The sequence below is a fragment of the Desmodus rotundus genome, chromosome 5, assembly GCF_022682495.2.
Source record: "Desmodus rotundus isolate HL8 chromosome 5, HLdesRot8A.1, whole genome shotgun sequence".
NCBI classification, from domain to species: Eukaryota; Metazoa; Chordata; class Mammalia; order Chiroptera; family Phyllostomidae; genus Desmodus; species Desmodus rotundus.
Genome location: NC_071391.1, coordinates 12755338 through 12782339, shown reverse-complemented (window position 1 = coordinate 12782339; position 27002 = coordinate 12755338). Strand labels below are relative to the sequence as shown.

Sequence of the window (27002 nt, the reverse complement as noted above, 5' to 3'; positions counted from 1 at the left end):
TGCAGTCAGGACTGTGGCTGACTTAGAACTGTGTGTGCATGTGATTAGCTTCCCTTAGAAAGTCACCCCTTCAGAATTCAAATCAGACACACATAGCCCTTGAAAACTTTTATTGGTATGAACAGTCCCTAGCTCTCGATGGGGCTTGGAACTTTTAAAAGAGTAGAGACCTTATCTATTGGAGTTTCAAAAATGTTTCTGCTATTAATCAGAAATAATCCTTTCTACTTTTTTTCTGGCTTATTTCTTAGAGTAAGCCCAAAATCAAACCAAAGTATGCATTTCCTGACCGACAGTTGAGAAAACAATAGACAAAATGACTAGGACTCTAGAGACGGTTATTGTTGACTCTTGCTGGTGAAGGACACCTTCAGCTTTGTTCTTTCTCCCGACCAAAGCCTGAAGGAAAACTCTTAACACCTAGTTCTCCGTGAAAAAATGACCAAGCAGCCATTTTGCAGGCTGCAGAAAAAAGGAAGATCGGGCATCTTTCCTTTTGTCCTGGGGTCAGGGGTCCGGGGTACTTCTCTTTAACCTTTATCAAGTCCAGAGGGGAGGCTGTGCCAGACATCTGAGAAGACGCTTGCGCTAAGCGGTCCGTGTGAGGCACAGGATTACCACCTCGGCTCAAGCAGCCAGCTGGACAGCAGCAGTCTAGAAAGCCCCCAAAGGGCTGCCCCTGTGGGTTCAGGGAAGGGCTGAGTGCTGCCTTTCGAACACGGGCCAGTGAATAACAGAACTCTGAGCTGGGACCTGGGGGGCTTTGAAGTTTGAGCGGGTAGGTGCTGGAAAAGGGGAGGACGAAAGTCAGCTGCTCTCCCCACCACAGCCTTAGGCCAACACAAACTGCAAATTAGTGAGCAGCACCTTAATGCCTCTGGTGACAGTTATTGTTGAGGTGGCAGGGTCAAGCTTGTAGGTGTTGGCATCTCCCTTTTTATATCGGTCCCGAAAAACATAAATGCTCCCGTTACAGCTGGCGATCTTCCAGAGGGACGGGGCAGAGCTCCAGGCCTCAGGAAGGCAGAGCCGGGTAAAGCTGTCCAGCAGGGGATTGTAGCACACCAGGGAGTCCCCTTCAGCCACGATGAACACCAGATCCTTATGCACAGCTGCGTGCATGCGGCCTGCGAAGGGCAGCACATAGGGCTTCACGTGGCACTTGTCTGTCTCTGTATCAAAGCACTGGATGAGCCGGGAAGGTTTGGTGAAGAAGTCCAAGTCATTCTCCTCCCCCCCCAGTAAATAGATGATCCCGTTGAGGTTGGCTCCGGCGGCCCCTGACACAGCCACCTCTAGCTGCGTCGTCTCTGTCCAGACGTTATCACCCACCCGGTAGTAGATGACTGCGTTGGAGAGGGTATCCTGCAGAGTCTTGCCACCCAGTGAATATATGGCGTCTTTCCCGGGCACAGACACAAGGGTGTGCTGGAGCCGGTCCCGGGGCAAGGGCGCACACCACTCCCAGTCCACGGTGGCATTGTTACACTTCCACATGCGCCGTGGGATGGACCCTCCCACCACGTACAAGTCCCCACCATGCTTGCAGGCTGCGGTGATCTGGTGGCACAAGCTGTTTTGGCCACTGACGCTGATGGAGTCATCTTCTGCACAGTGCAAGGACACAGCCAACGAGTGAGTACGAGATGACTCCTTCCCGATCAGATAAATGTGCACATTCTCCCCAATTTCCTATTGGAAAAATTAAAATTATAAATGGTACCTACCAGCTCTGTGCCAAGGCTGAGCTGAGACACACAGCCTTAAGGCCCTGGGCCACACACTCGTATTTTGCTCTAACCTACTCCCTCCTAGTGTTGCCCTGACTCTCCTCTAATCACTGGCTTCCAGGCATTTTATGCTGGGGCGGGGAGTCTGTTGCACTCATGCTTTCTGCTTTTTAAAGCTATCCTGAGATGGTGATTCAGACAAAAGATCCTTAGGACTGCTATGCAATAATGGAAGTAGTTCTCTCAAGGGGCTTTTGGGCTCAGAGGCTGGTGGCTTTTGAGCTCACACACACATCCTCTTCCCTGGCTCCTACCAATCAAGCCAGGGATGACTTATTCACTAGTCATCAAAGAGGCCAGGCCAGCCCTGGCTGGTGTGGCTCAGTGGATTGAGTGCCAGCCTGTGAAACAAAGGGTCCCCAGTCTGATTCCCAGTCAGGGCACATGCCTGGGTTATGGGCCAGGTCCCCAGTAGGGGGCGCATGAGAGGCAACCACACATTGATGTTTCTCTCCCTTTCTCCCTCCCTCTCTTCCCCTCTCTAAAAATAAATAAATAAAATCTTAAAAAAAAACAAGACGCCAGGCCTGTCGACAGGTGTAATGAATGTTGTTATAGTGTCCTGACACTAAAGAAATCTGCCTTACCTTCAAGCTACTCCTGAGTGACTCTGCAAAAGCTTCTCTTTCCTCTTTATTAAAATTGATCCAGGCTTCTATTGCCTCTGTTGGGTTCTGGGAACATGGAACTCCATCTGTCGAGAACCAGAGGAAAGGCACGGTCAATGGCACACTGAAAGAGAGGTTTAGAGCCAGGGGCTTTAAAGGCGTGAACCACTTTGTTAGGCTACCAGCATGTATGTATGTGTATGTGTACGAGAAGTTAATCTAAAATTGCCTTGTTTCTTTTAATCAAAATGCTGGTTTGCTATACTCCCATTTGCCACGAAAGCAATCTACTAGGCTGCAGAGCTCACACCTAAAGTGTGGTTATACCTCACCCGCAGGGTCAGGATTGTTGCCTAAACTTGGCCCATCACTTAACAAGTGTTTTAGATATCTTGACTAATCCATCATAAATTTACTTAGGTTACAGAGACATGCAGAGTGCAGGATGGATAAGAACACTTAAGCCCAGGGGAGATTAGAGTATAAATACAAATACTGCTCTGGCTGGTGTGGCTCAGTGGATTGAGCACTGGCCTGCAAACCAAGGGGTTGCCAGTTCAATTCCCAGTCAGAGCGCATGCCTGGATTGCAGGCCAGGTCCCTGGTGGGGGACATGTGAAAGGCAGCCACACATTGATGTTTCTATCTCTCTCTTTCTCCCTCTGTCTAAAAAGAAAATCTTAAAAAAAATACAAATACTTCCTCGCTATCTTCTGTGGGTTTAAGTTGCTGCTGCTTTTATTTTCATGGAGCCTTCCTCAGAAAGGGACTCTGATAGCAGCTGTACCAAATTGCAACTCAGTTTCTCTCAGAAGGTATCTAAATTCCCACCAATAATAGTGTAAACACCAGGAAGCCTGAGGGTTGCTTTCCCCTGAACTAGAATATCCAGTGAGCATATCTAAGTAGCTGGGTACAATGTACCCTCTTCCTCAACTTACCGGAGATGATATCAGTGAGCAGATGGTGGGGTAAGTGGAGAAATTCCTCTGTGCCCTGCAGCTGGGCCAGATGGGCCTTGGCGCAGTGCTTGGCAGCTGTGTAGAGCTCGGGATCACTGTGTCGATCTGCCAACCACATCACCTGAAGGCAGTTTCCCACCTGCACTGTGCGGGCCAAAAACCGAGAACATTCCTCAAAGAGAGACGTCAGCTGATACATGTCTGACACCTCATAAATTTCCTGCAGCTCATCAGCTCGAAGTTTCACAGTTCCATGGTAGATGTAATCAACCAGGAGCTGGAAAACAGACTCACTGACATCCTGCAGCACGATCACCCGGTTGTGGGCCTCCTTCAGGTTGGAAGTGAACATGGACCGGAAGAAGCAGCTCTGAGCTGAGAGGACCAGCCGGTGGAGCTGAAACTCCCGGCCTTCCACTGAAATGGTGACGTCAGCAAAGAGCTCTTCCTCCAGGCACAGTTTCATGATGCCCTGGGCCACACGGCCTGAGTGTGACCGATCTTTGAAAGTGTAGTTCACAAAGTAGTTCTCATCCATGGATGCTCCAGGCTCCTCCGGTGATTCCATGGTGGCCAGCTTCTCTCTCTGCCAGCTGTCTGCAAAGCAACACCACCCTCAGTAACTTAGGGAATCCACAGCCACAGTCTATGGATCAAACTGTGCAGCTGAGAGCAAAGTAGGCCCAGACTGGTCCTGGCCCTGTCCATAACATCTCTGATGATCCCCTCCAACCACAGCTGGGTTCATTCTCCTGCAGTGGCACCCCATCCCTAATAAAATCAATAAAATTTCTTACTCTGGGTGTTTCCCTGAGAAAACATGGAATGTTCCTTTCTGTGATGTAACAAAAGGCCTGTATTTTTGGTCAACGGATGAAAGCAAGAGGCTGGAGAGAGCCCATGATCTTAAAAAGTCTGGCAAAAGTCCGTCTTGCAAACTAAATATTGAATTAACTATTGGGTATAAAACTAGTGAGGCTCTAGAGAGCAGAAACAAATAAAAGGGATCCCCAAGTCCTTGTGTGCAGGAAGAGCCCACCCCCAACCCCCTCTCCCACTTCCCCGCTCGCATGGAGACCAGACTTTCCAATACGAGGCTGGGCTAGGACATCTGTCAGCCCCACATATGCTCTTTTCTGAGCTTCTCCCCAGCACTTCCCCGCTCGCCCTAATGACTCCCCAAAGCTCCGTCCCAGAACCCGAGTCAGAGTCCAGTTGTCCCCAGCCCCGGGCACAAGGAGGCCCATTGCCACTTGCAGTGTCGCCGCTTCACCAGGAGTCGCCTGGGAAACGGTCGCCAGGGAAACCGTTCCCCACCCCCACCAGGCCAGCCAGCCCCGCCACCCCTTGTCAAAAGCTTAGCTTAGGGAAAGGGGGAGGGGTGTGACATGTAGAACACAGAACCCCCGCCCCTTCTCCTCCTCTCACCTGCCCGGTTCTTCAGGGTCCTCGCCTTCTCTGCAGCCTCTGCCACACCAAGCTAGAGCCAGGTTCACCTCACGATTTGCCCACCTGCTTGCCTCGTTTCCTCACCTGCGTTCCCTCCTTTCATTCCAAAGCCCAGAACCCGGAATCTCTGCCTCCGGCCTCGGGTCCGCCGGGAAGAAGATCTAAGGAACACTTCCGCTTCCGGTCCGTGCCCTTGGAGTTCCGTGTCCTGTGAATCTTGTCGACAGTGCTTGGTCTGCATCCGGGGGACCATGGCGGCGGCTAGGGCCTCTTGGCGGGGGCTCGTGGGGGTCATGGCCTTGTCCAGGGGTGAGCAGGGGATAACCGAGTGAGGCCCGGGGCAGGAAGCAGCGGCGCGACCAGTGCAGGGAGTCCCTTAGGCCTCACGCTGCGCCCCTCTGCCTTTTACTCCCGGTGCAGTGTCCCGACGACCCTCGGCGCCGTTGCTGCCGGTGAGGAGGGAAAGTGCTGCAGCAGACGCGCGCCGTGAGTATGTGCGGGCCCGGCCCTTCTCGGTACGGCAGGCGGGGGTCCCTGATTCCGTTTGTCAAATGTTTGCCCTTGCTCTGGGACGCCCTTCCCTGCGTCCTGGCAAAATCTGCTTGTCCTTGGAGATTTGACTGCAATGGTTCCCGCTCTGCAAACAGAATCCGGCCCTCCCTGTGCCCTTAGGCCTCTCTGCTATGGCCCTGATTTCCCCCTTGTCCATTTCCATGATTCCCTTTTTCTTTGATTAAACTGTCAGCTGTTTGAGAACAGGAAACAACATTTGGGCCTGTTGTTTCAGAGCCCAATATAGAGCCTGTTGTAACGGTAGCTCACGGTTGAGTGCCTGTTGTGTCTGGCAACCGCGAAGTGTTTTTATGAATGACCTTATTTAGTCCTCACAACAATCTTATGAGGTAGATAGTATTCCTTTTCGTACTGTGGATCAGGAAACAGTCCAGAGAAGTAACACCTTCAGGGTTAGGGCACTGCTGAGTGACTGAGCAAACTGGCCTGCTGCCAGCGGCAGAGAACACGGAACCTTCATCCTGCAGACAATGACGTGCAGGCGCTCGGTGATTTAGGGTTGCATGAGTCCGAGCGCAGAAATATGTTACAGTCGACCACGGCCAACCGGGGGTCAGGAGACCTAGCATTTCCTCCTTTTGGGGCCCCAGTATCTTCATCTGTTTAAAATTAATGAATAAGGTTTCCACTAGATAATCCATGAGGGCTCTTAAGCCCTGAAGTTCTTAAGCTGGGAGTTTTTTACTACAGCCACGTGCTAAGGAGATACACGGAAGCGAATGTTGTTATTCCCACCCTTAAAGAGCTCCTAGTCTGGTAAGAGAGCTGAGACATACCCTGCGTTAGCAGAAATGCTGACAGTGTGAAGGAAGGACCATGGAGTACTTCCGAGAAGAGGCGAACACACCAGCTTCAGGAATGAGAGTCCTTGTGGACTGTATAGGTGGCATTTCCCCTAAATTTTCATCACTTCCTGTTTCCTGGAAGATGAACCCTCTACCCTTACCTTTCTCAAAGTTCTACCGGGATCCTCTTATAAGCCCAGACTGGATGCAGGGCTGGCTGCTGCCTTTGCCATTCCTTTGTTAAATATGCCTTTTTCTTCTAGCCACTGTCAGACCACGGAATGATGTGGTCCAAAAACAGCTCTCAGCTTTTGGAGAGTATGTGGCTGAAATCCTGCCTAAGTACGTCCAACAAGCCCAGGTAATACTACTGTTATTTGGTCGGAGTCAAGAAAGAACTGTATTCTCCAGTCATGTGGGAGTGGGCAGCCCAGTATCAAAGAAACCACAGATTCCTCCATCCCAACTTGGGCTGCTTTCCCTGCCTTACGTCAGGAGAATCAGCTGAAGTTCGCTGTTCCCTTGGTAGCTCCTTGCTGTCTCCCCCCTCCTGCCGCCTGTCTGCAGGTGTCCTGCTTCAATGAGTTGGAGATCTGTATCCATCCCGATGGAGTCATTCCAGTGCTGACTTTCCTCAAGGATCACACCAACGCACAGTTCAAATCCTTGGCTGACTTGACGGCAGTGGACATCCCAACCCGGCAGAACCGTTTTGAGGTCAGTCGGGCGATTTGAGAAGGACTATGGCATAAAGGGAGGAAAGGGGACAGAACACTTGCAGGGGACAGCTGCCAGGAGGAACCGTAGCCTTCTTAGTTTCAGTTTGGGTCAGACGGTTCGACAAAGCAGTTAAACGGGGGCCTCAGAATCAGGCATGCTCAGTCGGAATCACGACTCTGCCACCCACAGGCTGTGTGATTTCCAATGTTTTGCTTAATCTCTCTGTGTTTTAGTCTTCTTATGTGCGGAGTGAGTATGAAGTTGTCCCTGCCTCACTGGGTCGCTGTGAGGACTGAGTGAGAGAGTACAGGTAGATCGCTGGCACATAGTTCTCAATATGTTTAGCTGTTGATATTATCGATCCTATGCTGTTTGCCAGATCCTGGGATCGAGAGAGAAATAACACCCAATACCTGCCCCCCAGGGGTCCCCCACACTCTAGTGAGGGCGGAGGACACATAAACAGCTGACTGTAATAACATGTAACCCGTGGGGCGTCAGGGACATGCTGTAAGCATGCAGGAGGGCCGCTTAGCCCTGCCTGGGAGGCTTCTTTGAAGGGAGAGGGAACGTTTGTGCCGAGTCTTAATGGACAACCAGGACACTAGGAACTCGCCCAGTGAGGACTGGGGTTGGGGAGGGCAGGTCTGGGAGACTCGCCAGACAAGGGCACAGCCTGAACAAAGACAAGCATGCCGACTGCCGAGCTACATGTCCGCACGGCTTAAGCCTTTGCAGCATTGAGGTTTTGAGCCTCAGGATAGAAGTCAGGTTCATCTATCGTGCAGAACCCTAATTTACTTTTGTGTCCTCGTCAGTGATGCTCCCCCTCAGGGACTTCGTCTCACACCCTTCCGCCTCTGGCCATCTCGGTCCTCCGTTCCCTCTGTTCTCCCTAGATTGTGTACAACCTGCTCTCCATGCGCTTCAACTCCCGGATCCGTGTGAAGACCTACACAGACGAGCTGACACCCATTGAGTCCACTGTCTCTGTGTACAAGGCAGCCAACTGGTATGAGAGGGAGGTGAGTTACTGGACATGGTGGACGTGGCCTCTGGGCCCAAGGTGTCATGCGCAACCCGTGTTGGCCACGAGGGACTGGTTGCCTGAAGGCCTCTGTTTTCTAGATCTGGGACATGTTTGGAGTCTTCTTCGCTAACCACCCGGACCTAAGAAGGATCCTGACAGACTATGGCTTTGAGGGACACCCTTTTCGGAAGGACTTCCCCCTGTCTGGCTACGTTGAGGTGGGAGCCTTGGAACTGTGGTAGCAGCCGCAGGGAGGGGCTGACAGAACCTAGGGGGTCCTGGGCATGGCAGGAAATATGGATTGTAGTGGTTTAAAAGGTAGGCTCTGGATTCAAATCCTAGGCCCAGTTTTGGAATCTGGGGTAAGGTGTATAATTTCTCTGTGACGCAATTTTCTCATCTTCGAAATGGGAATAGTACTTATCCAATGAAGATACTGCAGTATGCCAAGTGATGTGCTGTAATGCCTGGTGCGTTATGAATGCTCAGTTGACATTAGCCATTATTGTGATGCTCATTTTAATGACCGGGGCAGCCTTGAGGACACACTCGGTCTGTCCCCAAGATCTGGGAGTGCAGCATTCGTTTCACCCTGCCCTGGGTCGCTGAGAAGGGAGCTGACAGGGAAGACACCAGTGTCTCAGTCTTGAGAATGGCCAGAGGCAGGACCAGTAGCACGTGACTATAAGGGCCTTACAGAGAGTTTCCGAGTTTGCCGTGACTGCCTGCGTGCAGCAGGTTGCTCACGAGCAGGAAGGTGGTCTGTTGTGTGCATGCGCACGGGCGGTCCTGCAGCGGAGTAACTCGGGAAATACTGAGACAGTGGCAGTCCGACCCTTCTCTTCACTGTACAGATACTCCTGTCTTCTCCTCAAGCCACTCTGGCCAGGGGGTCCTTCCCTCTCTTCTCCCTTTCTGTCACCCCTACTGTCCCCTTAATCTGGACTGCTTCTTCACACCAGCACCTGTTTGTTTTTACCTTATCCAGCTGATCCTCCAATAACAAGAACAGCCATAGCCCTGGCCGAGGAGCTCAGTTGGTTAGAGCATCGTCCCAATACACCAAGGTTGTAGGTTCGATCCCCAGTCAGGGCACATACAGGAATCAACCAGTGAGTGTGTAAACAGGTAGAACAACAAATTGATGTTTCTCCCCACATCCCTTCATCTCTCTAAAATCAATTTAAAAAAAAGAAGAACCATGCCAAAATTTACTGCCTTGCATCAAATGTCAAGGCCACAGGACCTGAACCTGGTGCCTTCCAGTTTAGGTGTACTCTCTTCAGCCATTGGCTTGCTCCCTAATCTTGCACATTACCTTATAAAGCATGTAGACGGGTGAGTGAATTCAGTTCTGCCGGAGAAGGAGCTCAGAGCTCACAATGATACGTATGGTCGGCAGGGGAGCCTGACCGGGTGATGGCTGGGCCTGAGGGAGAAGCCATTTTGGACTGTGGCTGGTAAGTAAGTGGATGGAGACTTGAGTCAGGCTAGGACAGGACTCTCAGAGCACAGAAGTAAAGGGGCTGGAAAGTCCCCGGAGGCTGTGGGAAACTACGCCGCTCACTGTAACAGGGCCTTCCTTTGGGCACAAACCTGTCTTTTTCTTCTGCAGTTACGCTATGACGACGAGGTGAAGCGGGTGGTAGCTGAGCCGGTGGAGCTGGCCCAAGAGTTCCGCAAGTTTGACCTGAACAGCCCGTGGGAGGCTTTCCCTGCCTATCGCCAGCCCCCTGAGAGTCTCAAACTTGAAGCCGGGGACAAGAAACCCGAAACCAAGTAGCTCCAGGGAAGGCATATGGATCCTAGAAAGCATCTTATCTGTAACTGTCTGTAAATAAAACCCTACTGAGACTGTCACTTCTTGTGTGCTGATTCTCATGAAGCTTTGATTCAGGAGAGGGAAGATGGGGGCAGGGGGTTCCCTCCTCCCTCAGAGAGACTACCAAACCAGAGTCTGATTCCATGGACTAAATAGTGCAGGTGCAGACACGGTGACCTGCAGGCCTGGGTGCATTTCTCAAAGGGGGTTCTGGAGTCGAAACAGAAAGTTCCCACAGAGTACAGGGCTCAGGATGGGTGTGGCATGGCCTCTCCTGAGGACTGGAAGGGTCTCAACAAGTGTAGAAAGCCCCCGTGGTAGCCGGTGGGTCCAGGGTAGCCCTTACCCATGCTCACTCCATCCGAACATCCACAGAATTCCCTCCACGAGTCGACAGCCAGAGTCAGGAAGAGCCGCAGCTCATTTTTGAGTCTTGAACTCTGCATCCAGCTCCCTGCAACTTGACAGCCCATCACGCCTGGGCTAAGGGAATCTTCCTGCGCTCTGGTCTGAGCCAAGAATGTTGTAAACAAGCAAAGGCAGTCCCAGGGCTGGGACCAAAGAAACTCAGGCGCTGCAGATCTGTCTTCCAGGGAGACAGCACTCCCTGCTCCAGCTGGTCCAGGGTGGGTCCCGCCAGTCTGGCTGAGTGCCTGAGGTGGAAGCCTGTCTGGGGCTGCCCAGTCAGTCCACTGTGCATTTGAAGGACTGGGCTTTGCAGCTGATGTTTCTGGCTGCTGAGGGGCTCCCTGGAGCTTGAGCTGGACTGGGCGTCAGGAGCTGGCTCAGCTGCAGGATGTTTTGGGTGTGAGGACAGACGGTAAGATAGTGTTACTGCCTGGGGTCTTTCCTACCTTTTGGAAGGGCCAAGCTCACTTTTGCTACAAAACACCTTTTTTCTATTAACTAATTGTCCTGCCCATCTGGTGGGAACAGGCTGTGGGCCTCACAGGCAGGGAGCCAGGCTCCTGCCAACAGCCAAAGATTCCACGTTTCCACGGGATGGAAAGAGCCCCTGGGAAGCCAGAGCCAGCCCCTCCCTGTTAGCGTTGACGACTGACACGCAAAGCAGGGAACGCCTGAGCAGCCTGCAGTGGAAAGTTGGAGCCATGGTGTGCGGCAGGCGGGTATAGCAGCAGAGAGCAGCTGGGGAGAGTAAGACTCGGAGGATGTGGTGGGGCATGGCGGGGAAAATGCGGTTCCTGGCTTGGCTGATGGTAGCCATTGTCCTCTTCCCTGGGATGACTACAACTCGGCACTATGCAGGTACTGGGGCTTCAGGGTGGAGTGGATGGGAGCCAAGGAAGGCTGCTGGCTAATAGTTAAGAGTTGGTTCTGTTTGAACCTAGAAACTGGGCATGGTCTGTTCCAGGCTGACCTGTACTATGGGGGTTAATGGCGTGGGCCCCACCCCCAGAACTGGACCAGTTAGGTGAAGTGAAGGGACATAGCCCTAGCTGCCCTCAATGCTGGCCCTGGACAGAGTTGGGCCTGGGCTTATTCCAGATGATGCCCAAAGCAGCACTCCCTTAATCTACCCTGGGCTTGGAACAATTATTCCAAGGGCCAGGCGCACCCTGGAGTGGGATGAAGGAAGCTGCACCAGACATCCGACCTTGCATGTGATTACTACTGAGGAGTAAGGAAGGAGTGGGTTCTTCTCAAAGGGGTCCTCAATCTTTGAGGAAGGTCACTGGCACTGTTTTAGATTATGCTGTCCCCAGATGATGACAGGGAGGGGAAGTGGGAAGTAAAGTGTCTTGTGACCCACTGGCGTGAAGCTCTTGGCCAAGAGAACTGTACAAGTCCAAGGAGTCCTGGACATTTGCCAAGGAGGTATCTGGGTTTGGGATGATGATCTTGGAATCACAAGACCTATGCCTGGGTTAGTAATTGCTGATGTGCACGTGTGTAGGGAGAGGAAGGCATGGGATGGCGTTCCTGCACTCTTGCAGCTATAAGAGCCTCTAGGCACCCTTACCAGGCAGCTGAGGGGTACTTCTGGGAGGCTGGGGTATTTAGGGTGAAGCTTGGCAGGGGCCTGACTTCTCTCTGCTGCCCCAGGGCAGCCCACGAACAGCAGCAGCGTGGGAGGTGGCCTGCAGGAGCCAGAGGCCCCGGAAGTGATGTTTGAGGTCTTTCCTCCAGCCTGGGTCATGGGGGGTGGAAGCATCCAGAGGTCCCTAAACTCAGGGTTGGGAAGGGGGATGTCACAAGTTGGGCCTGGGGGAGGGGGCAACCCAGCTTGGGTCCTACTGCCTGCTTATGCCCTGCTGGCCCACTCTTGCTCCCTGCCCTGCTCCCCAGACCCCAGCCCACTCCTTACACGGCTCCCCTTGCAGCTGCTCTGGGCTGGGCTGGAGCTGGACGTCATGGGGCAGCTGCACCTCCAGGACGAGGAACTGGCATCCACGCGTCCGGGCCACCGACTCAGGCTCCTCCTGCAGCACCACGTGCCCAGTGACTTGCAGGGTGCTGAGCGGCGGCTCCAGCAGTTCCAGGACCTGCGGACGGGGCCTCCTCTAAGCCCTTTGGACTTTGAAAATCTGCTCCTCACAGGCCTATCCTGTGTCTACCGGCTCCACAAGGCTTTGGAGGCTGAGGAAAGGGGTCGCTGGGCGCAGGTCTTTGCCCTCCTGGCACAGGAAACACTCTGGGACCTGTGCAAAGGCTTCTGCCCCCAGGGCCAGCCTCCTTCTTTGGAGCCCTGGGCCTCAATCCTGGACCCCTTTCCCTGACCCTCCCCTTTCCCCTGCCAGCCCCCCAATCCCCACCCCCAAGCCAGACCCATCCTGGGCAGGGACTTCCATCTGGCACCTGGGTCTCCCCACTGTGTTCAGGCCTCTGGGCTTAGCTTGTACCCCAGACCCCCATTTACTTCTCCCTCTTCATCTTCCCTGGGTCCTGAAGACTAAGAGCCTGGGCCCTGGATCCTGGGTGGCAGGTACCGAGCTAAAGGCAGGACTTGCAGGCAGTGTGTGTGTGTGGAGGGGGGGCGGGGGAGTCAGGACTGAGAAGTGGTCTGAGATGCAGAAAGGGAAGCTGCCCCTGAGTATGGCAGGTCAGACCCTCCAACCCCTACCCCAGCAGTCCACGAGAGCAGCAGACGCCTTCCAGGAGCACAGCACCCAGTCCTAATTCAGACACCCCTTTGAGCCCAACCACTGCTCTGGGGCCCTGAACTCCAGAGTTCCTTCTTTGGGCTGGAAGAATAGACTGGACATTTTTAATTTGGTCTGTTGGGCACGTGAAGGGAAGCAAGTGGGGAAGTACATATTCGGGGGTGGACAGGCGATGTCTTTTGGTTCTTCTCTTTGAGGCTCAGATGAACACCTCAGAGGAAGGAATGGGGCTGGGGGCGGGGTAATTGACAGAGAGACAAGCGGAGGCTGGCTGGCGTAGACCCTGATTCTGTGTAGCTCACCCTATAAAATGTTCCTTTCTGGCCTTCTGCATCCTTCCATGTCAGAGTAAGCTGTTTCACCCCCCGCCTGAGCAAATCACTCTCCCTGCCTGTGCTGGGAAGGCAGGAGCTGGGGCAACCAGGTACTGCCTGCTCACCCCATTCACACACCCTGCTGGAAGAAGCAATGTGCTGTTTCCTTAAAGCCCGTACCTCCGAGAGGTAGGAGGATGTTACCCCTTGTCACAGAGAGGAATCAGCCATCAATGGGCCCTAAGAATAGGGTCAGAGGGAACGAGGCAGGCAGAGGAACTGACTGGAAAGGGACATGAATGGGGGGCCCACAACAGGTTAGGTGTGGGGGCTTCACTCGAATTCACACCTCCTCACCCTCCCAGGGCCTGACCGAATTTTGCCCTTTGACCTTCGACCCCTCACCCTGCGCCCGGTAGTCAGTGTCTCCCGCCAGCCCCAAGACCAAACTGGCAATCAAGACAGAGTACAGGACCCCAGGAGCACAGGTGCCGGCGCAGGCCCACTTTATTGGCAGAGTCCAGCCGCCCTGGGCGGGCCGTCATGCTGGCGCCGGCGGAGGGGTCGGCCATAGCCCGTCGGCCCGGCATGCACGCCCTCGGGCTCCTCTCTGGGTGGGAGCTCAGAGCTCCAGGGGCCTGAGGCCGGGCGCGCCGGCGGGGTCGAGGTCGGGGTACACCAGGAAGCCGGAGAAGGTAATGTACTTGCCGTGGTTGCTGTAGGCCCCGTAGCCGTCGTGGTCGTGGCTGAGCAGCCACACGGCGTCGCCACGCTGCAGCGCCAGCATCACGCTCTGGCTCTGCATCTCGCGGCGCCGCGACGCGCCGTCGTCGTAAATCATGGCCTGCACCTCGTCGCGGTTCTTCATCAGCTTCACCGACAGCGTCTTGCGCGGTAGCTTGCCCAGCGTGAAGGAGAAGAAGTAGGCGCCGGGCAGGCGGCAGCGGAACACGCCAGCCGCCGCGTCGAAGTCGCCACCGATGTTGACCAGCTCGGTGTCGAAGGCGAGCGGCCGGTGCCGTGGGGCCTGGCCAGCGTCGGAGCCCACGAGGCTGCGCGTGCGCGCGGCCGAGAAGGCAGAGCGCGGCTCCGGGGGCGCGGGCGGGCCGCGCGCAGGCGCGTCGGCGTCGGCGTACACCAGGTAGCCGCTGAAGGTGGCGCCGGGCGCGCCCAGCGCGTACTGCGGGGCGCCGTGCAGCCGCAGCCACACCGTGTCGCCGTAGTCGAGCTGCAGCATGGCGCTCTGGCTGGCGGCGTGCCGGGACCCGGGCCGCCGCTGCTCGTCGAAGGCCAGCGCCTGCACCTCGTCGCGGTTGCGCACCAGCATCACCGACAGGCTCTTGTGCGGAGCCTTGCCAGCCGTGAAGGAGAAGAAGTAGGCGCCGGGCACCCGGCAGCGGAACTGGCCCGTGGCCGCGTCGAAGTCGCCCCCGATGTTCACGTACACCTTGTCAAAGGTCACCGCCATCTCCGACGTGCCCTCCAGCGGAGTGGTGCGTGCTGCGGAGAAGGCCGAGCGCAGCTCTGTGGAGCTGGGAGCCGGGCCTAGTGCCCAACAGGCTACGGGGCTCAACAGGCCCAGCAGGAATGGCAGCATGGCTCCTGGGAGGGGAGGCAGAAAGGGGAAGGAGAGGAGGGTTGGAAGGGGCCACCTGCAAATTCCTGGAGCTCCCAGACCAGGAGACTAATGATTCTCTTCCTAGCCCTGCCCTTGACCCACAACAATCTTTGTTTCCTATACCCTTGGACTAAATCAGTGATTCACTCACTTAAGCGGTCCTCAGTGTTACCTGGAGAGCTTGTTGAAACACACACTGTTGGGCTCATCTTCAGAGTTTCCACTTAGCAGGTCTAGGATGTGGCCTCAGAATTTGCATTTCTAACAAATTCCTGGTAATGCAGATGTTGCTGGTCCAGGGACCACACTTTGGGAACCATTAGATAGACCAGTAAGTCTTCAAACTTTTTTTTGCAAGCACCAGACGCCTTCCTCAGGTGAAAGCTAGAACACATCACACAGATACAAGCAAAAATGCTCTCTCTGGAGGGCCCTATAGCCCTGTCTGCTGGGTTTACCCCAACCCCTTCCCCTTGGCATCCAGGGGCTCTGAGAACACAGGGGTTGGTTCCCGGTGGGGTTGGGGGGCGGGGTCTCTGAGTTTCCTTCAGCCTTCAGGTTGCTGCAAATGCAACCTGAGGCTGTGGTCCTATTCTGTGGTCCTAGGCTTGCCTCTCACTCAGGCACTAGCTTGCTGTACTGAAGTCCTCCATGGTGGCCACTGTTTCAGCCCCCATCTGGGCAGGAATGGAACTAGCCTCTGACCCACTCAGGATCAGCTTCCACACTGGACCTCTGGACTCCCCAGTGGCTCTTTTTGCACCGAAGAGGCCAGAATAGTTGAGCTTTGAAGCAGCTTCTTGCTCCCATGAAATGAGAGTAGGTGAAAGTGACTCCCTCCAAATGGAAGGAGGGAGCGAGGAACTGCTGGGAACAGAGAGGAAGTGCAACAATTCCAGCAGGACTTTGACAGGACCGAGAGGTCAGCAGCTGTGTTCCTCAGTGACGGAGTGAAGAGGACAGAGAGTTGGACCTGGGCTTGGGTCCTGGCTCTACCACTAACAGCTGTTAAACCTTAGGCCAGTTCCTTAACTTCTCTGGGCATGGCTGCCTCTGTAAATAGAAAGGAGACCTCCTTCCCAGCTTACTGTAAGGATGCTCTGAGATAACAGGTGTGCACACAATTTGTGCATGGCCGTACCACCAGGTGTGTCGATGCTTCTGCTCTTGACCTTGAGGAAGCAATCTGATCAAGTTCTTAACATAAAGGGTTAGGGACTCAGTAGTCCTACCCCTAGGGGCCTGGTGAAGGCACTGCTTAACTCCAGGGAGTCACTCTCTGATGGTGGGATTCCATCATGCTTCCTAGTACACACAGGCTTTGGGGATTGAATACCCGAAGGCCCTGAGGTGGAGACAAAGCAGGACAGAAAATGAGCTGGCAACAGCCTAGGATGTGGGCTTCTATAGGCAATATCCTGGGAGTGTGTGTAGCTCTGTGTCTGCTGAGAGGGGTTGCCAGGTGCAGATGTGTCCTGCACCACAAGGATGTTCACCTGAGGGTAGATGGGCCTGGAATCTAGCCCACATTGTACTTGCCCAAATGTGTGGGGCTGATGCACCTGGGGGAAAGTGTGCCTTCTTCTAACCCTCATAATAAAGACCCCACGGGCCAACCCCAGCTGAACACTCTCCCTCCAGAGGAGGTACCTTTCCTAATTCCTACAAAGTCTCCCCCCGCACACCCACCCTCCCCCATAAGCTAGCCTTTACCCTTGGGGGGAAGCGAGAGGGGAGGGAGCCCATCTGGCTCTGCAGTGGTAAAGATGGCACCTCACAGCCCTGACCTGCATGGCTCAGTGTGTTGGGTGTCCTCGGGCAAAGCAAGATGCCTGAGCTGGAGGCCAGGCCCCACGGTCCCTGGTTGGGGGCATGCGAGACATCGATGTTTCTCTCCCTCTCTCCCTCTCTTTCCCTCTCTCTAAAAATAAATAAATAAAACCTTAAAAACAAAAAAGGTTGCACCTTGCATTCCCCTTTACAAAACTCTTTGGAAACATATGGGCTCATATGGGAGGCAGGTGGGCCCTCTCACGCTTTATAGATGAGAAAAGCCAAGAACCAACAGGAGGAAGCATTTTGGACCAAGGTCACCCATGGAGCGCTGAGGCCAGCTTGAACCAGGGTCTCTTGAGTCCAGATTCAGTGTGTCCTCTCCATCACCTTTCCCTCCTGGACACAGGTATTTCCAGCCAACCTGTCCTCTGCCTCGGTTTTCTTTTCTTTCTTTCTTTTTTTTTTTTTTTGCAAAAATAGAAGCAAGTGGAATGAGTCTTGGCATCAGGGGTGAAAGAGAAAGAAGAAGAAAAAAAACAAAACCAACCAACCAACCAAAAACTCTAGTGTTTTGCCTTCTGAAAGTATGGAGACATCTGAGCTCTCTCTGACCCTGCTTCACTCTCAGCTGTCCTGCCCCAGGAACCTGCCCACCCTACCCCCAGCAAGCTCCCTGCCATGGCTGGTGTACCCGCCAGGGCCAGAGGTTCCTCCAGCACCCGCCTCTTTTCACCCACCACTCCCCAGTTCCCAGATGCCTAGGTCCCCTCCTTCCCTAACCCTCCTTCCCTAATCCTCCTTCCCTAAGCAGGTCAGAGGTGGGAGGTTGTCAGGGGGGCATCGTAGCTGCAGGGAAGGAAATGGCTGTTCCTAGCTCGGTCCAGGAGGGGCTCAAAATAGTCATCTTCAAAGAGAAAAAACTGGGACACAGAGAGGTGGGCAGACCCAGAACCCCAGAAACCAACGGGGGAGGTGCAAGCTAAGGGGATCTTAGGGGCCCCCTCCCTGCCCAACCCCCCTCCCCAAACACCCTCTCCCTCAAGCCCCGCCAGAACCTCTTCCCCACCCACCTTGAAAGCCCCTGATGCTCCCAATTAAGTCCCCCTTTCACAGAAGCCAAATAATCATTTCTCAGGACAAAAAGAATCCCTCACAAAGGGATGCCCCAGACTCCCTACCGGCAGGCCCCCTCCTCCCAGACCCCCTTTCATCCATCCCTTCAGCGAAAAAGCCCTTGAGCCTCTTTCATTGAAAAAGCTCCCAGGTCCTCCTTTCAGGGAAGAAGGACCCGATTTCCCCGCGCCTTCCCCGCCCCCGCTCCCAATAAAGGAGAAACCTTGCCCCCGCCCCATCGTCCCCCCCTCCCCGCCCCCGAGCTGCCCTCACCTGGCTGGGGACTGCGGTCAGGTCGGGTTCGCTCCGAGCCCGCGATCTGGCTCGGGATCTGGGCTCCGGGCTCCAGGCTCCGGGCTCGGGCTCCGCGCGGGCTCCGGGCTGCGCACTGACCGCCCGCGCTGCAGCGGGCGGGGCCTGGCGGGGCGGCGGGGGCTCAGGCTGCTTCTCCAGGACCCAAGGCGGCGGCGGCTGGGCACTGGGGCCGCGGGTGGGCGCGGGGCAGCGAGGCGCGAAGCACAGAGGACAGCGGGAGAGCGAGCCCCGCAGACCGGCGGGAGGGGCAGCCGGGCAGAGGCGGGAAGCGGGAGCGAAGCGAGAGGGAGGGGCGCGCCGCGGGAGGGGAGCGGAGCAGCGGGCCAGAGGGCACGGCCCCGAGGAGGCCCCCTCTTCGGCTGCACGGAGCTCTGGGCCCTTCCTCCTCCATGACCTCCCTAGAGCTTGCTTCTTCCCTCTGGGTCTAGCGTGCAGGCACCATTAATCCAAGTTAGCAGGTGGGGAAACTGAGGCCTGAAGCAGAGGCCAAACTGGGGGTGGCCCAGGGCTCTCTGAAGACCGCACTCCCCCCGTCCCACGTCTAGTTTGAGGAGAGAGGACTGCAGCAGGACACAGGGGCCGGACTAGCCTCTGGGCTGCAAGGACAGTGGAAGGTGAGATTTTGGCCGGGACAGATGTCCAGGCTGAGTGGCACTGGGGTACGGGGTCTCAGGGAAGAGAAGGATAAATGGGTCAATGTCGCCGGTATAGAAAGGGCTTCAAGTGACCTAATTTTCTTCCTCTCCTCCCAATCTGAGAATGCCCACAGTCGGTTAGGAAGAAGGGGGAAGACAAAGCTCCCAGACATCGGGGGTCAGTGTGGGGACCCCAGGGAGCGGGTGAGGAAGGAGGGGAGTCCTTGGGGCAGAACTGAATGTTGGCTGGATGGGCCTGAGAGAAGGGAGAAGGCTGGGAGGGGCAGTGGGAGGACTTGAAGGGCCTGTTTGTAGAGGGACACTGAGAGCTGTCGGTACTGGGGCAGGGGCAGCAGGATCCAGTCAGAGGGCAGGGCTGGGGACAGTTGTCACATGTCGGCAGTCATCCGAGGCCCTTCCCAAACCCCCGCTCTGGGTTTTGACCCCACGGCTGGGAGCTCAGGGAGCTGCTGCTGTTCCCTCATGGTGGGGTGGCCCTCACCAGGTGGAGTGGATGGCTTTGGAAGAGCCCTCCTCTGAGGTGCCAGCTGCTGGTGTCCTCTGCCTGACCTGGTCAGCGGGGGTGGGAGGCCTGGTCTCCAGTCCTGGCTCTGCCGCAGACCCTCGGCATGGCCCCTGAGAAGCCTGGTGCCCCGTGAAGCCCTCTGGAGCTCTCTGTTACATCCAAACTTACATGATCCCAGTTAATTTAATACGTGTTAATCCTCATGAGGGTGTTGATAATGATGATTAGCTCATTAAGTTTTCTTCAGGGTGTTAGGCGAGTGATGAATGAGTGATCACGTGCCTTAAAGGAAAAGCATGAGCAGAGGCTGGGCATTGGGGTGTAGGGCGAAGCACGTGTCTAGCCCTATGATCAGGGCTATCTCCTTTACCAGCTTGAAAGCTTTATGGAGTGAGGGCATCAGGGTGAGGGTGGGACAAGCCTCACAGGAATGTGGCAGGTGGGCTGGGGGAGGCAGGAAGCCACCTCTGCAGCCTTCATCCTCTCAACCCTTCTTAGGGCATTGGTCTTCCTCTGGACCGTGAGGGTGGGGGCTGCCATCTTTCTTTCTTTCCCTGTCTTTCTTTGTTTCTTTCAGATTTTGTTTATTTCTAGAGAGGGAAAGGGAGGGAGAGAAACATCGATGTGAGAGAGATCGATCGATTACCTTCTGCACAAGCCCCATCCTTCCAGGACTGAACCTGCTACCCAGGCATGTGCCCCTATTGGGAATTGAACTGGCAACCTCTTGCCTTGCGGGAGATCACCCAATGAACTGAGCCACACCAGTCAGTCAGGTCAGGTGGTGGCAGGGCTGCCACGTTGAAGGTGCCTTTTGAAGATGTGGCTGCAATGGTGGAATGGGAGGGAAGAAGGCAGGGCTCTCCAGGCAGGACCATTAAACCCCAGCAGGGGGCCTGGCTCAGGCTGAAAGCCGTTTGACACTTTGCCTGAGTCCACCAAAGTTTCTCCAGAGAGGTCAGGGTCAGGGGTAGAGACAGGTGACTGAAGCAGATGACAGCAGGGGGTTGGGATGGGGTAGAGGCCACTGGGAAAGGGATACGGAGAAAAAGGATGCCGTGAACTGATGGGGGTGCCCGGTGGTGGGCAAGGGGGTGCCAGAATGTAGGTGAGGAGGAGGTGGTGCGGGGCTCAGAGAAAAGAGCCCTGAGCTAGGCTGTAATCCCTGCCTGCTCCTGCTTAGTAGCTAAGTTGCAGCTATCACAACACAGTTGTAGTTGTAACAGCAGGTCCTTTCCCTGAATGCCACAGATGCTGTCAGTGCCCCGCCCACCGGCAGGCCACCTGCAGACAGTTCTAGAACTCGCCAAACTTCCCGGGCCTCTCCTGAGGCATTCTTAGCTGTGGCAGTGAGTGTGGGCAGGCTGGAGGTGGAGAGTTAACACCTTCAGAGCAGCCTTCCACCAAGGAGGCTCCAGTGTGAGCGATAAATGAAACCTCAGTCGATTGTATCTGTGTGTGCTGTTTGCTGTCCTCCCTTGGCTGACTTGCCCACTCCCTCACCCTGCTTTTTGGGATCACTTCCTAGATAAACAACTTGCACCCAAATCTAAACTAAGACGATGAACAATTTTTTAAAGATTTTATTTATTTTTGGAGAGAGGGGAAGGGAGGGAGAAAGAGAAGGAGAGAAACATCACTGTGCTGTGCAAGAGAAACATCCAGCAGTTGCCTTTGGCAGACCCCCAGCCGGGGACCTGGCCCACTACCCAGGCTTGTGCCCCGATGGGGAATTAAACTGGCAATCTTTTGGTTCACAGGCCAGTGGTCAATCCACTGAGCCACACCAGCCAGGACTGTTTAATTTTAACATTCCCTGAAGTAGGTATCATTAACTCAATATTACAAATGAGAAATAAATAGGTTAATGTGGGGGCAGAATTCAAACCTAGGTCTACTTCCAAAACCCAGTCCTTAGCCACCACGCTCTGCAGCCTCCCTGGCCCTCTATTCCTCTCTGGGCCTTAGTTTTTCATCTGTAAAATGAGAGAGGAGCCCTTGAGTTTGACAGGAGGCGGTGTACCCTTGACAGGACCCTTGAGTCTTGGCGTGGTCAACCAGATGAAAGCAGAGGTTACTGGGAAAGGAAATGCTTTATGGCAACCTTTTGGGCACCAGGGACCAGATTCATGGGAGACAATTTTGCCACGGACCGGGGTGGGTGGGGGTGATTCAAGTTCATTACATTCAAGCTCACCTCCTGCTGTGCAGCCCGGGTTCTTTCAGACCTGGGCCGGGAGGGGTACTGCAGCCCAGAGGCTGGGGACCTGTGCTTTCTAGGGACCGACTCAGCGGGGAGGCCACCCTTTCTGCCTTCCCTCTTCTCCTCCCGGAATGTATACACAAAGACTGGAGCGCCAGTTGCCACCTGGGGCCAGGAGACAATAAGGAAGTGTTCCAAGGCGATGTTAGGTAGGTGCTCAGAAGGTGAGATGAGGAAGACCTGGAGCCTCCGCCCTGGAGGAGCTAATCAAGTAGTACAGAGGCTGGGTGTGGACACAAAGAACCACCTAACGGGTGAAAACGAGGTCAGCGTCCCTCCCAGAGAGAACTGCAAAGTGCCCTGAGAGCTCAGGGAGGGAGACATTCCAGCTGGGGAGATCAGGAAGGTGTCACAGAGCAGGCTGTTCCTAAATTACGAGGAGGATTTGACCTAGTGAGGACGCATGAAGGGGTGGGATCCAGAATATGAACACGGGTAGAGGTGTCAGGGTGGAGGCTTGGGGAGGGAACAGTAAGCTCAGTTCAGGAGGGAAGGGCTTCTCCAGGGAGGTCTCGAGCAGGTAAGGGTGAGTAGGAAGGGAAAAGGGAAGAGACAGGAGGGAGAGAGACAAAGAGATTGACAGAGAGGGCTGTGCAAAGTCACAATTTAATTAGCTTCCTGGTTTGCCAGGAGATTACAGGAGAATCAGCAAAGCTCAGAGTCTAGGGACCTTGCTGGGAGCTGAGGGGAAGTTAATGAGAAAGACAACCACATGCCCCGGGGAGAAATGAAAGAAGAGGAATTGTTAGCCAAGCAGAGATGCCCGCAGGAGAAACAGATGTCGGGTGCTGAGTCTCCGCCTTCCTCTGAGGCTCCAGAGCTCCAGGGGAGGGCTTTTGACAGCTCCGGGGTCAGCTCCAGCCTGATGGTGGTTCCAATTCCTCTGAGCACTGGGTAAAATACCTGGGAGGGGAAAACCTGGGAGTTGCTTCAAGGATCAAGGTCCCAACTCTCCCTGGGTCCTTCTCCCAGAGGGGAACTGAACCCCCCCCACCCCACCCCTCCTGCAGATGGGGAGGTTGAGGCCTGGGATGGGAGGTGATCTGTTCATAACCAGATGTGGCAAACTGCATTTTCCAAAGACAGCTGGGACAGTGCCCCTCACCGCTGCTTCCACTGCGACCTTGCCACGCCCCTGTAGGAGGAGGATTTACATTCAGTCACAGAAGGTGACAGGGCTGCTGCCTGGCTGTCTCTCTCCCGGAGCTCTCACACTGGCCACCAAGGCTTGAGAATGTGATGGCCAACAGCCCCTGTCAGGACCAGCCGCCTCATTTGCAAGGCCCAGCGCGAAAGTGAAAATGCAGGTCCCTTATTCAAAAGCTAAAAATTGAAATGGTGGCAACAGAGCATTAAACCTTCTAAGTGTGGGACCGCGTGCAGCTGTGAAAGTTCCAGCCACTGCTCACAACAGGGGCGGGAAGCCTTCACACTGACCTGGGGCCCAGCTGCTGCCTGAGACTGCATGCAGGGCCCTGAGTGAGAGCCACATAGCTGAACCTGTGGCCTCCAGACTTGCAAGGAGGTAGCAATGACTGTTAAGTCGGTAACTTTTGGGTTCCTGCAGCGATTGATATTTGGAACGTTGGGGAAACCAGAACTGCTCAAAACTGGGGTGCAGATGCAGGACAGCCACTGAGCCTCTTCCCACACCCTGAGCCATTGCTCCAAGTTCCCCTAGATCGGTGGGGGCAGGGAAACTAGAGGCTCAGATAACTCCAGACGGGTCAGGAGACCCAGATTCTGTGTCTGGCCACGGGATGCTGTATGTACACACTCTGATTGGCACGTCCATGGGGGCAAACGTCGCTTTTCAACTGGAGGAGGCTGGGAAAAGACCCACTCTGCTGGGAGCTGAGACAGTGGTGGCAGTGGCCCAGGCAGAGGACCGTGGTCACGGCCTGCAGGAGCCTCAGAGAGTCACAGTCACTAGAAAAGCATGAGGGAGAGAAGAAAGGGCATGTCCTATCAAGGCGAGCAAAGGAGAGGATCCCTGTGCCCCCTGTGGTATTTCAGTCCGTGTTTCTGACAAGAAGTGCCCTTTGATGACAGGTACTGGACTCTGATTCTGAACGGTGGGTGTGATGTGTGTGTGGGGGGGACACATCGCTTCGCTTGTGCTTACCCCAGTGCAGTGCCAACCAGTGGGAGGGTCAGCAGGGTCCTGAGTGACTGGGGGAGAGGGGTTGGGACATAAACGTAATTCACAACCCAGCTGAGTACCTGTTGGAGGAAAAGGGAAGGAGACAGGGAGAGGCCTGGATGGCATAGAGTAACTTATCATCAACTCCATTCTTTAAAGACTAGTCATAATAGAAATCACAGATTAAATGCAATGACAGCACTAGGGGAAGAAATTATTTCCAAGCAAAGGGATCCAGCAAGGATTAATGAACGAAGTGACATCGACAGGAAGTCGCGAAGGCTGTGCTAGACCTTGACAGGTAACAGAGATGGGAAGGGCATCCTGGGGGAAAGGACCAAGCAGCAGGGGGATCCCCCCAGGAGGCGGTGCCGAGTCTCGGTGAAGAGCAGGGACTGGCATCACACTGCTTTAGTTTGAACCCCAGTTCCGTCGCTCATCAGGTGGCTTCAGTTTCCCCACCTGTAAAATGGGCATAAGGAAAGTATCCATGCCTCGCTGTCTTGTTGTGAGCACTCACTATGTGCTATTACTATTGCTTGTTGTGTTTGAAAAATGAATAATCACCTTGGTAGGGCTGAAGTGTGGAATCCGGGGATGTTGCCAGGAGGCAGGTCCAGAAAAGTGGGCTTTGAACCTGAGAGTGAAGGATTTTAAGTACCAGGTTAAGCTTTCTAGACTTGAGGCGTAATAGCTATTTTGTAACGCCTCCTGCACTGAAATGAAATCCATAGAAAATGAACGACATGTATTCAAAAGTCAGTAGAATGCTCCAAGTGTGAAATAAAGGAGAAGTGGAAGGGCAGTAATTGTAATAAAATAATGTCTTTGATATGTAAACATTTGGGCATTGCTACACCAGAAAAACCAAGTAGAGCAGTTGGATGTTTGCACTTCGCAGAGTCACAAGTGCAACAGCTGCAAATACTGGCTGATATGGAGTGCGCAGCTGGGAGCCCCAGCACGACGAGGAGCGCTGGCCTCTGAAATAGCGAATGACTCTTTTTTTCTTTTTAAGATCTTATTTATCCATTTTCAGAGAGAAGGGAAGGGAAGGAGAAAGCGAGGGAGAGAAACATCAATGTGTGGTTGCCTCTTGTATGCCCCTTACTGGGGACCTGGCCTGCAACCCATGCATGTGCCCTGACTGGGAATCGAACCACCAACTCTTTGGTTCACAGGCCCGCACTTATCCACTGAGCCACACCAGCCAGGGCTGAATGACTCTTTCTGAAGTCCCAAATAAAAAGTCTACAATCCTCCTTCAATTTACAGGAAAGTTGCATTCCTGAAAAATTCAGGGCCCATTAAAACCATGCAAAAACAGTTTGTATGTAAAACAGAGTTAGACTCTGTTTTTTTCACCTGCATGAATGTTGTGAGAAATGAAAGCTAATGTTTCACTGAACAGCCCTAAACATTATGACATCCAGCATCTCCAGCCCCTGCCCACCAGGGTCCTTCACTCATTGTGACAACCAGAACTACCTCCTCCCTTCCCCAACTGCCTCGCCCCCTGCTTTGGGCACACAGAAGGGGGAAGGGGCGTGATCTCTTCTGGCCTTCGGGTAATATTATGTGAGGAGATGATACTTAGAGCTACTGCCACCATCTTGCAGCCAGGAGAGAAAGTGTGAGGACAAAAGCCAACACACACACGGGGGATGGCAGAGCGGACAGAGGCAAGGACTGGGGTCCTGGGTGACAGTGCCAAGCCCCTGAGTTAACACGCCCTGGACTTACCCCACCTATGAGCCTCTCACTACGAGAGATGATAAACCCACTTCTCGGCTGAGCCGTTGCCAGTTGAGTTTCTCACAGTTAAAAGCACTCTCACAAGTCATTTGCCCCCTCTGGGTCTCGGTGTCTTCATCCGTATGTGGAGAGGATCTCTTAATCTAGAGCTGGGTCCATGCAGGGAAAACATGGAGACTTGGCGAGGAGGATGCAGATGGGGAGTGAAGGAGCGGGAAGAGTCGAAAGCTGACTCCACCTGAGGTGCTGGGTACCAGGGAGGAGGGGGATGGGGAGGGAATACAGTCTGGGTAAGAGGAGGCCCAGCTCCACTTTGGGCATTTAGCTCGCACCACATTGGGGGGATGGAAAATTAGACCTACGCAGCCTCATCTTAACTGAGTAAAAATTACAATCGCATAGGAAAACACTGATGGATAAACACCAGAATATTTAGTTACTTATGGTGGGTTCAGGAATGATATTTATTTTTTTCTGGATGGTTGTTTCTATTTCCCAAACTTTCTACAACAAATATTTATGGCTTTCATTCCAAAAATAATTTAAAATATTAATAAAAACTATAATTTCTTCTCAAGTGTATCAAGAGAAGATCAATGGAGAATATAAAATCCAGTATTAAACCCAAATACATATTGAAATTAGAATATTACAAAAATGGAAGCTTAAATCAGACGAGGAAAGATACATAACTTAGTAAATTGCCTGGGGACAATTAGGTAGCCATCTGAAAAAATATTAAGTTGGATCCATACATCATGCCTTACAGCAAATCAAATTCCAAATGGATCACATATTTAAATGTAAAAACAAAACCAAAAAAAGTACTGAAGATCAAGTGATGATTTTTAAAAAGATTTTATTTATTTACTTGTTTTAGAGAAAGGGGAAGGGAGAGAGAAAGAGGAGAAACATTGATTGGTTGCCTCTCGCACATGCCAACCGGGGACCTGGCCCACAACCCTTCGCTTTGCAGAATGATGCCCAACCCACTGGGCTACAGCAGTTAGGGCTCAAGCGGAGATTTTCTAAAATTTTCAGAACGGGAAAGAACTCTGAATGACAACATATATTCCAGAGGTCATAACAAATGACGGATACATTTTACTACAGCTTAAAAGGAAGACACGGCAAAATTGCCAGAAACAAATCAAGACAAAGTGCAAACTGGAAAACATATTTGTAACTCCTCTCACAAAGAGCACATTTCTTTAATATATAAAGAGGTCTTAAGAAAAAGACAACTCAGCAGAAAAACGGGCAAAGGATATAAACAGTAAAAAGAAAATACAAGTATGAGAATAAGTACGTCACAGTAAGATGTGTTAGGGTCCCATCTCTCAGGCTGTCGAAGAGCAGCGAGATTCGCAGTACAGCCTGAGGGTGGGGGCGGGGGAGAGCAGGCCCACACACCTTGCTAGTGGGCTCAGCCGAGCGACTGGACAACAGCTACTAAATTTAAAACTGTGCATACCCTTTAACTCAATGATTCCACGTCTCAAAAAGCTCTTCTTCCGATTCATGTCTACATGTCTGAAATAAGCCATTCATTGTACACTGTTTGTAACAGCAGAGCCCTGGTCCAGCAACAGAGGGCCCATTGCATAAATTCTGGCACACATAGACAGAAGACGACTATGCATCCTTTACACAGGAATGAGGAATCATTTCAAATGATGATGT

At 53.6% G+C, this 27002-nt stretch overlaps 4 protein-coding genes across 7 annotated transcripts; 2 read left to right on the top strand and 2 right to left on the bottom strand.

The window, feature by feature from the left end:
• Positions 1–96: 96 nt before the first annotated feature.
• KBTBD4 (kelch repeat and BTB domain containing 4) lies at positions 97–5062 on the bottom strand. Of its 3 annotated transcripts, none has more exons than XM_045194180.2 (4): positions 4894–5062; positions 3340–3957; positions 2378–2484; positions 97–1692 (listed from the first exon to the last, which is right to left on the bottom strand). In XM_045194180.2, the coding sequence occupies exons 1-4, from the start codon at positions 5060–5062 to the stop codon at positions 832–834; spliced, it is 1755 nt and encodes a 584-aa protein (XP_045050115.2). In that variant the 3' UTR covers positions 97–831. The 3 variants fall into 3 exon arrangements, with proteins under 3 accessions (XP_045050115.2, XP_024414728.1, XP_053781155.1); XM_024558960.3 differs by having other exon boundaries at positions 4789–4945; XM_053925180.1 differs by having other exon boundaries at positions 3340–3953; positions 4789–4945.
• Positions 4990–9777, top strand: NDUFS3 (NADH:ubiquinone oxidoreductase core subunit S3). The gene is made up of 7 exons (XM_024558959.3): positions 4990–5118; positions 5230–5295; positions 6431–6528; positions 6735–6884; positions 7787–7912; positions 8016–8135; positions 9533–9777. The coding sequence occupies exons 1-7, from the start codon at positions 5061–5063 to the stop codon at positions 9698–9700; spliced, it is 786 nt and encodes a 261-aa protein (XP_024414727.2). The 5' UTR covers positions 4990–5060; the 3' UTR covers positions 9701–9777.
• Positions 9778–10858: 1081 nt separating this feature from the next.
• On the top strand, positions 10859–12477 carry FAM180B (family with sequence similarity 180 member B). Of its 2 annotated transcripts, XM_024558759.3 has the most exons (3): positions 10859–11005; positions 11804–11874; positions 12082–12477. In XM_024558759.3, the coding sequence occupies exons 1-3, from the start codon at positions 10909–10911 to the stop codon at positions 12475–12477; spliced, it is 564 nt and encodes a 187-aa protein (XP_024414527.1). In that variant the 5' UTR covers positions 10859–10908. The 2 variants fall into 2 exon arrangements, with proteins under 2 accessions (XP_024414527.1, XP_045050305.1); XM_045194370.2 differs by lacking the exon at positions 11804–11874 and having other exon boundaries at positions 10868–11005; positions 12047–12477.
• A 1187-nt stretch (positions 12478–13664) lies between these two features.
• Positions 13665–18182, bottom strand: C1QTNF4 (C1q and TNF related 4). Its single transcript, XM_053924984.1, has 2 exons — positions 17956–18182; positions 13665–14777 (listed from the first exon to the last, which is right to left on the bottom strand). The coding sequence occupies exon 2, from the start codon at positions 14770–14772 to the stop codon at positions 13798–13800; it is 975 nt and encodes a 324-aa protein (XP_053780959.1). The 5' UTR covers positions 14773–14777; positions 17956–18182; the 3' UTR covers positions 13665–13797.
• Positions 18183–27002: the final 8820 nt, after the last annotated feature.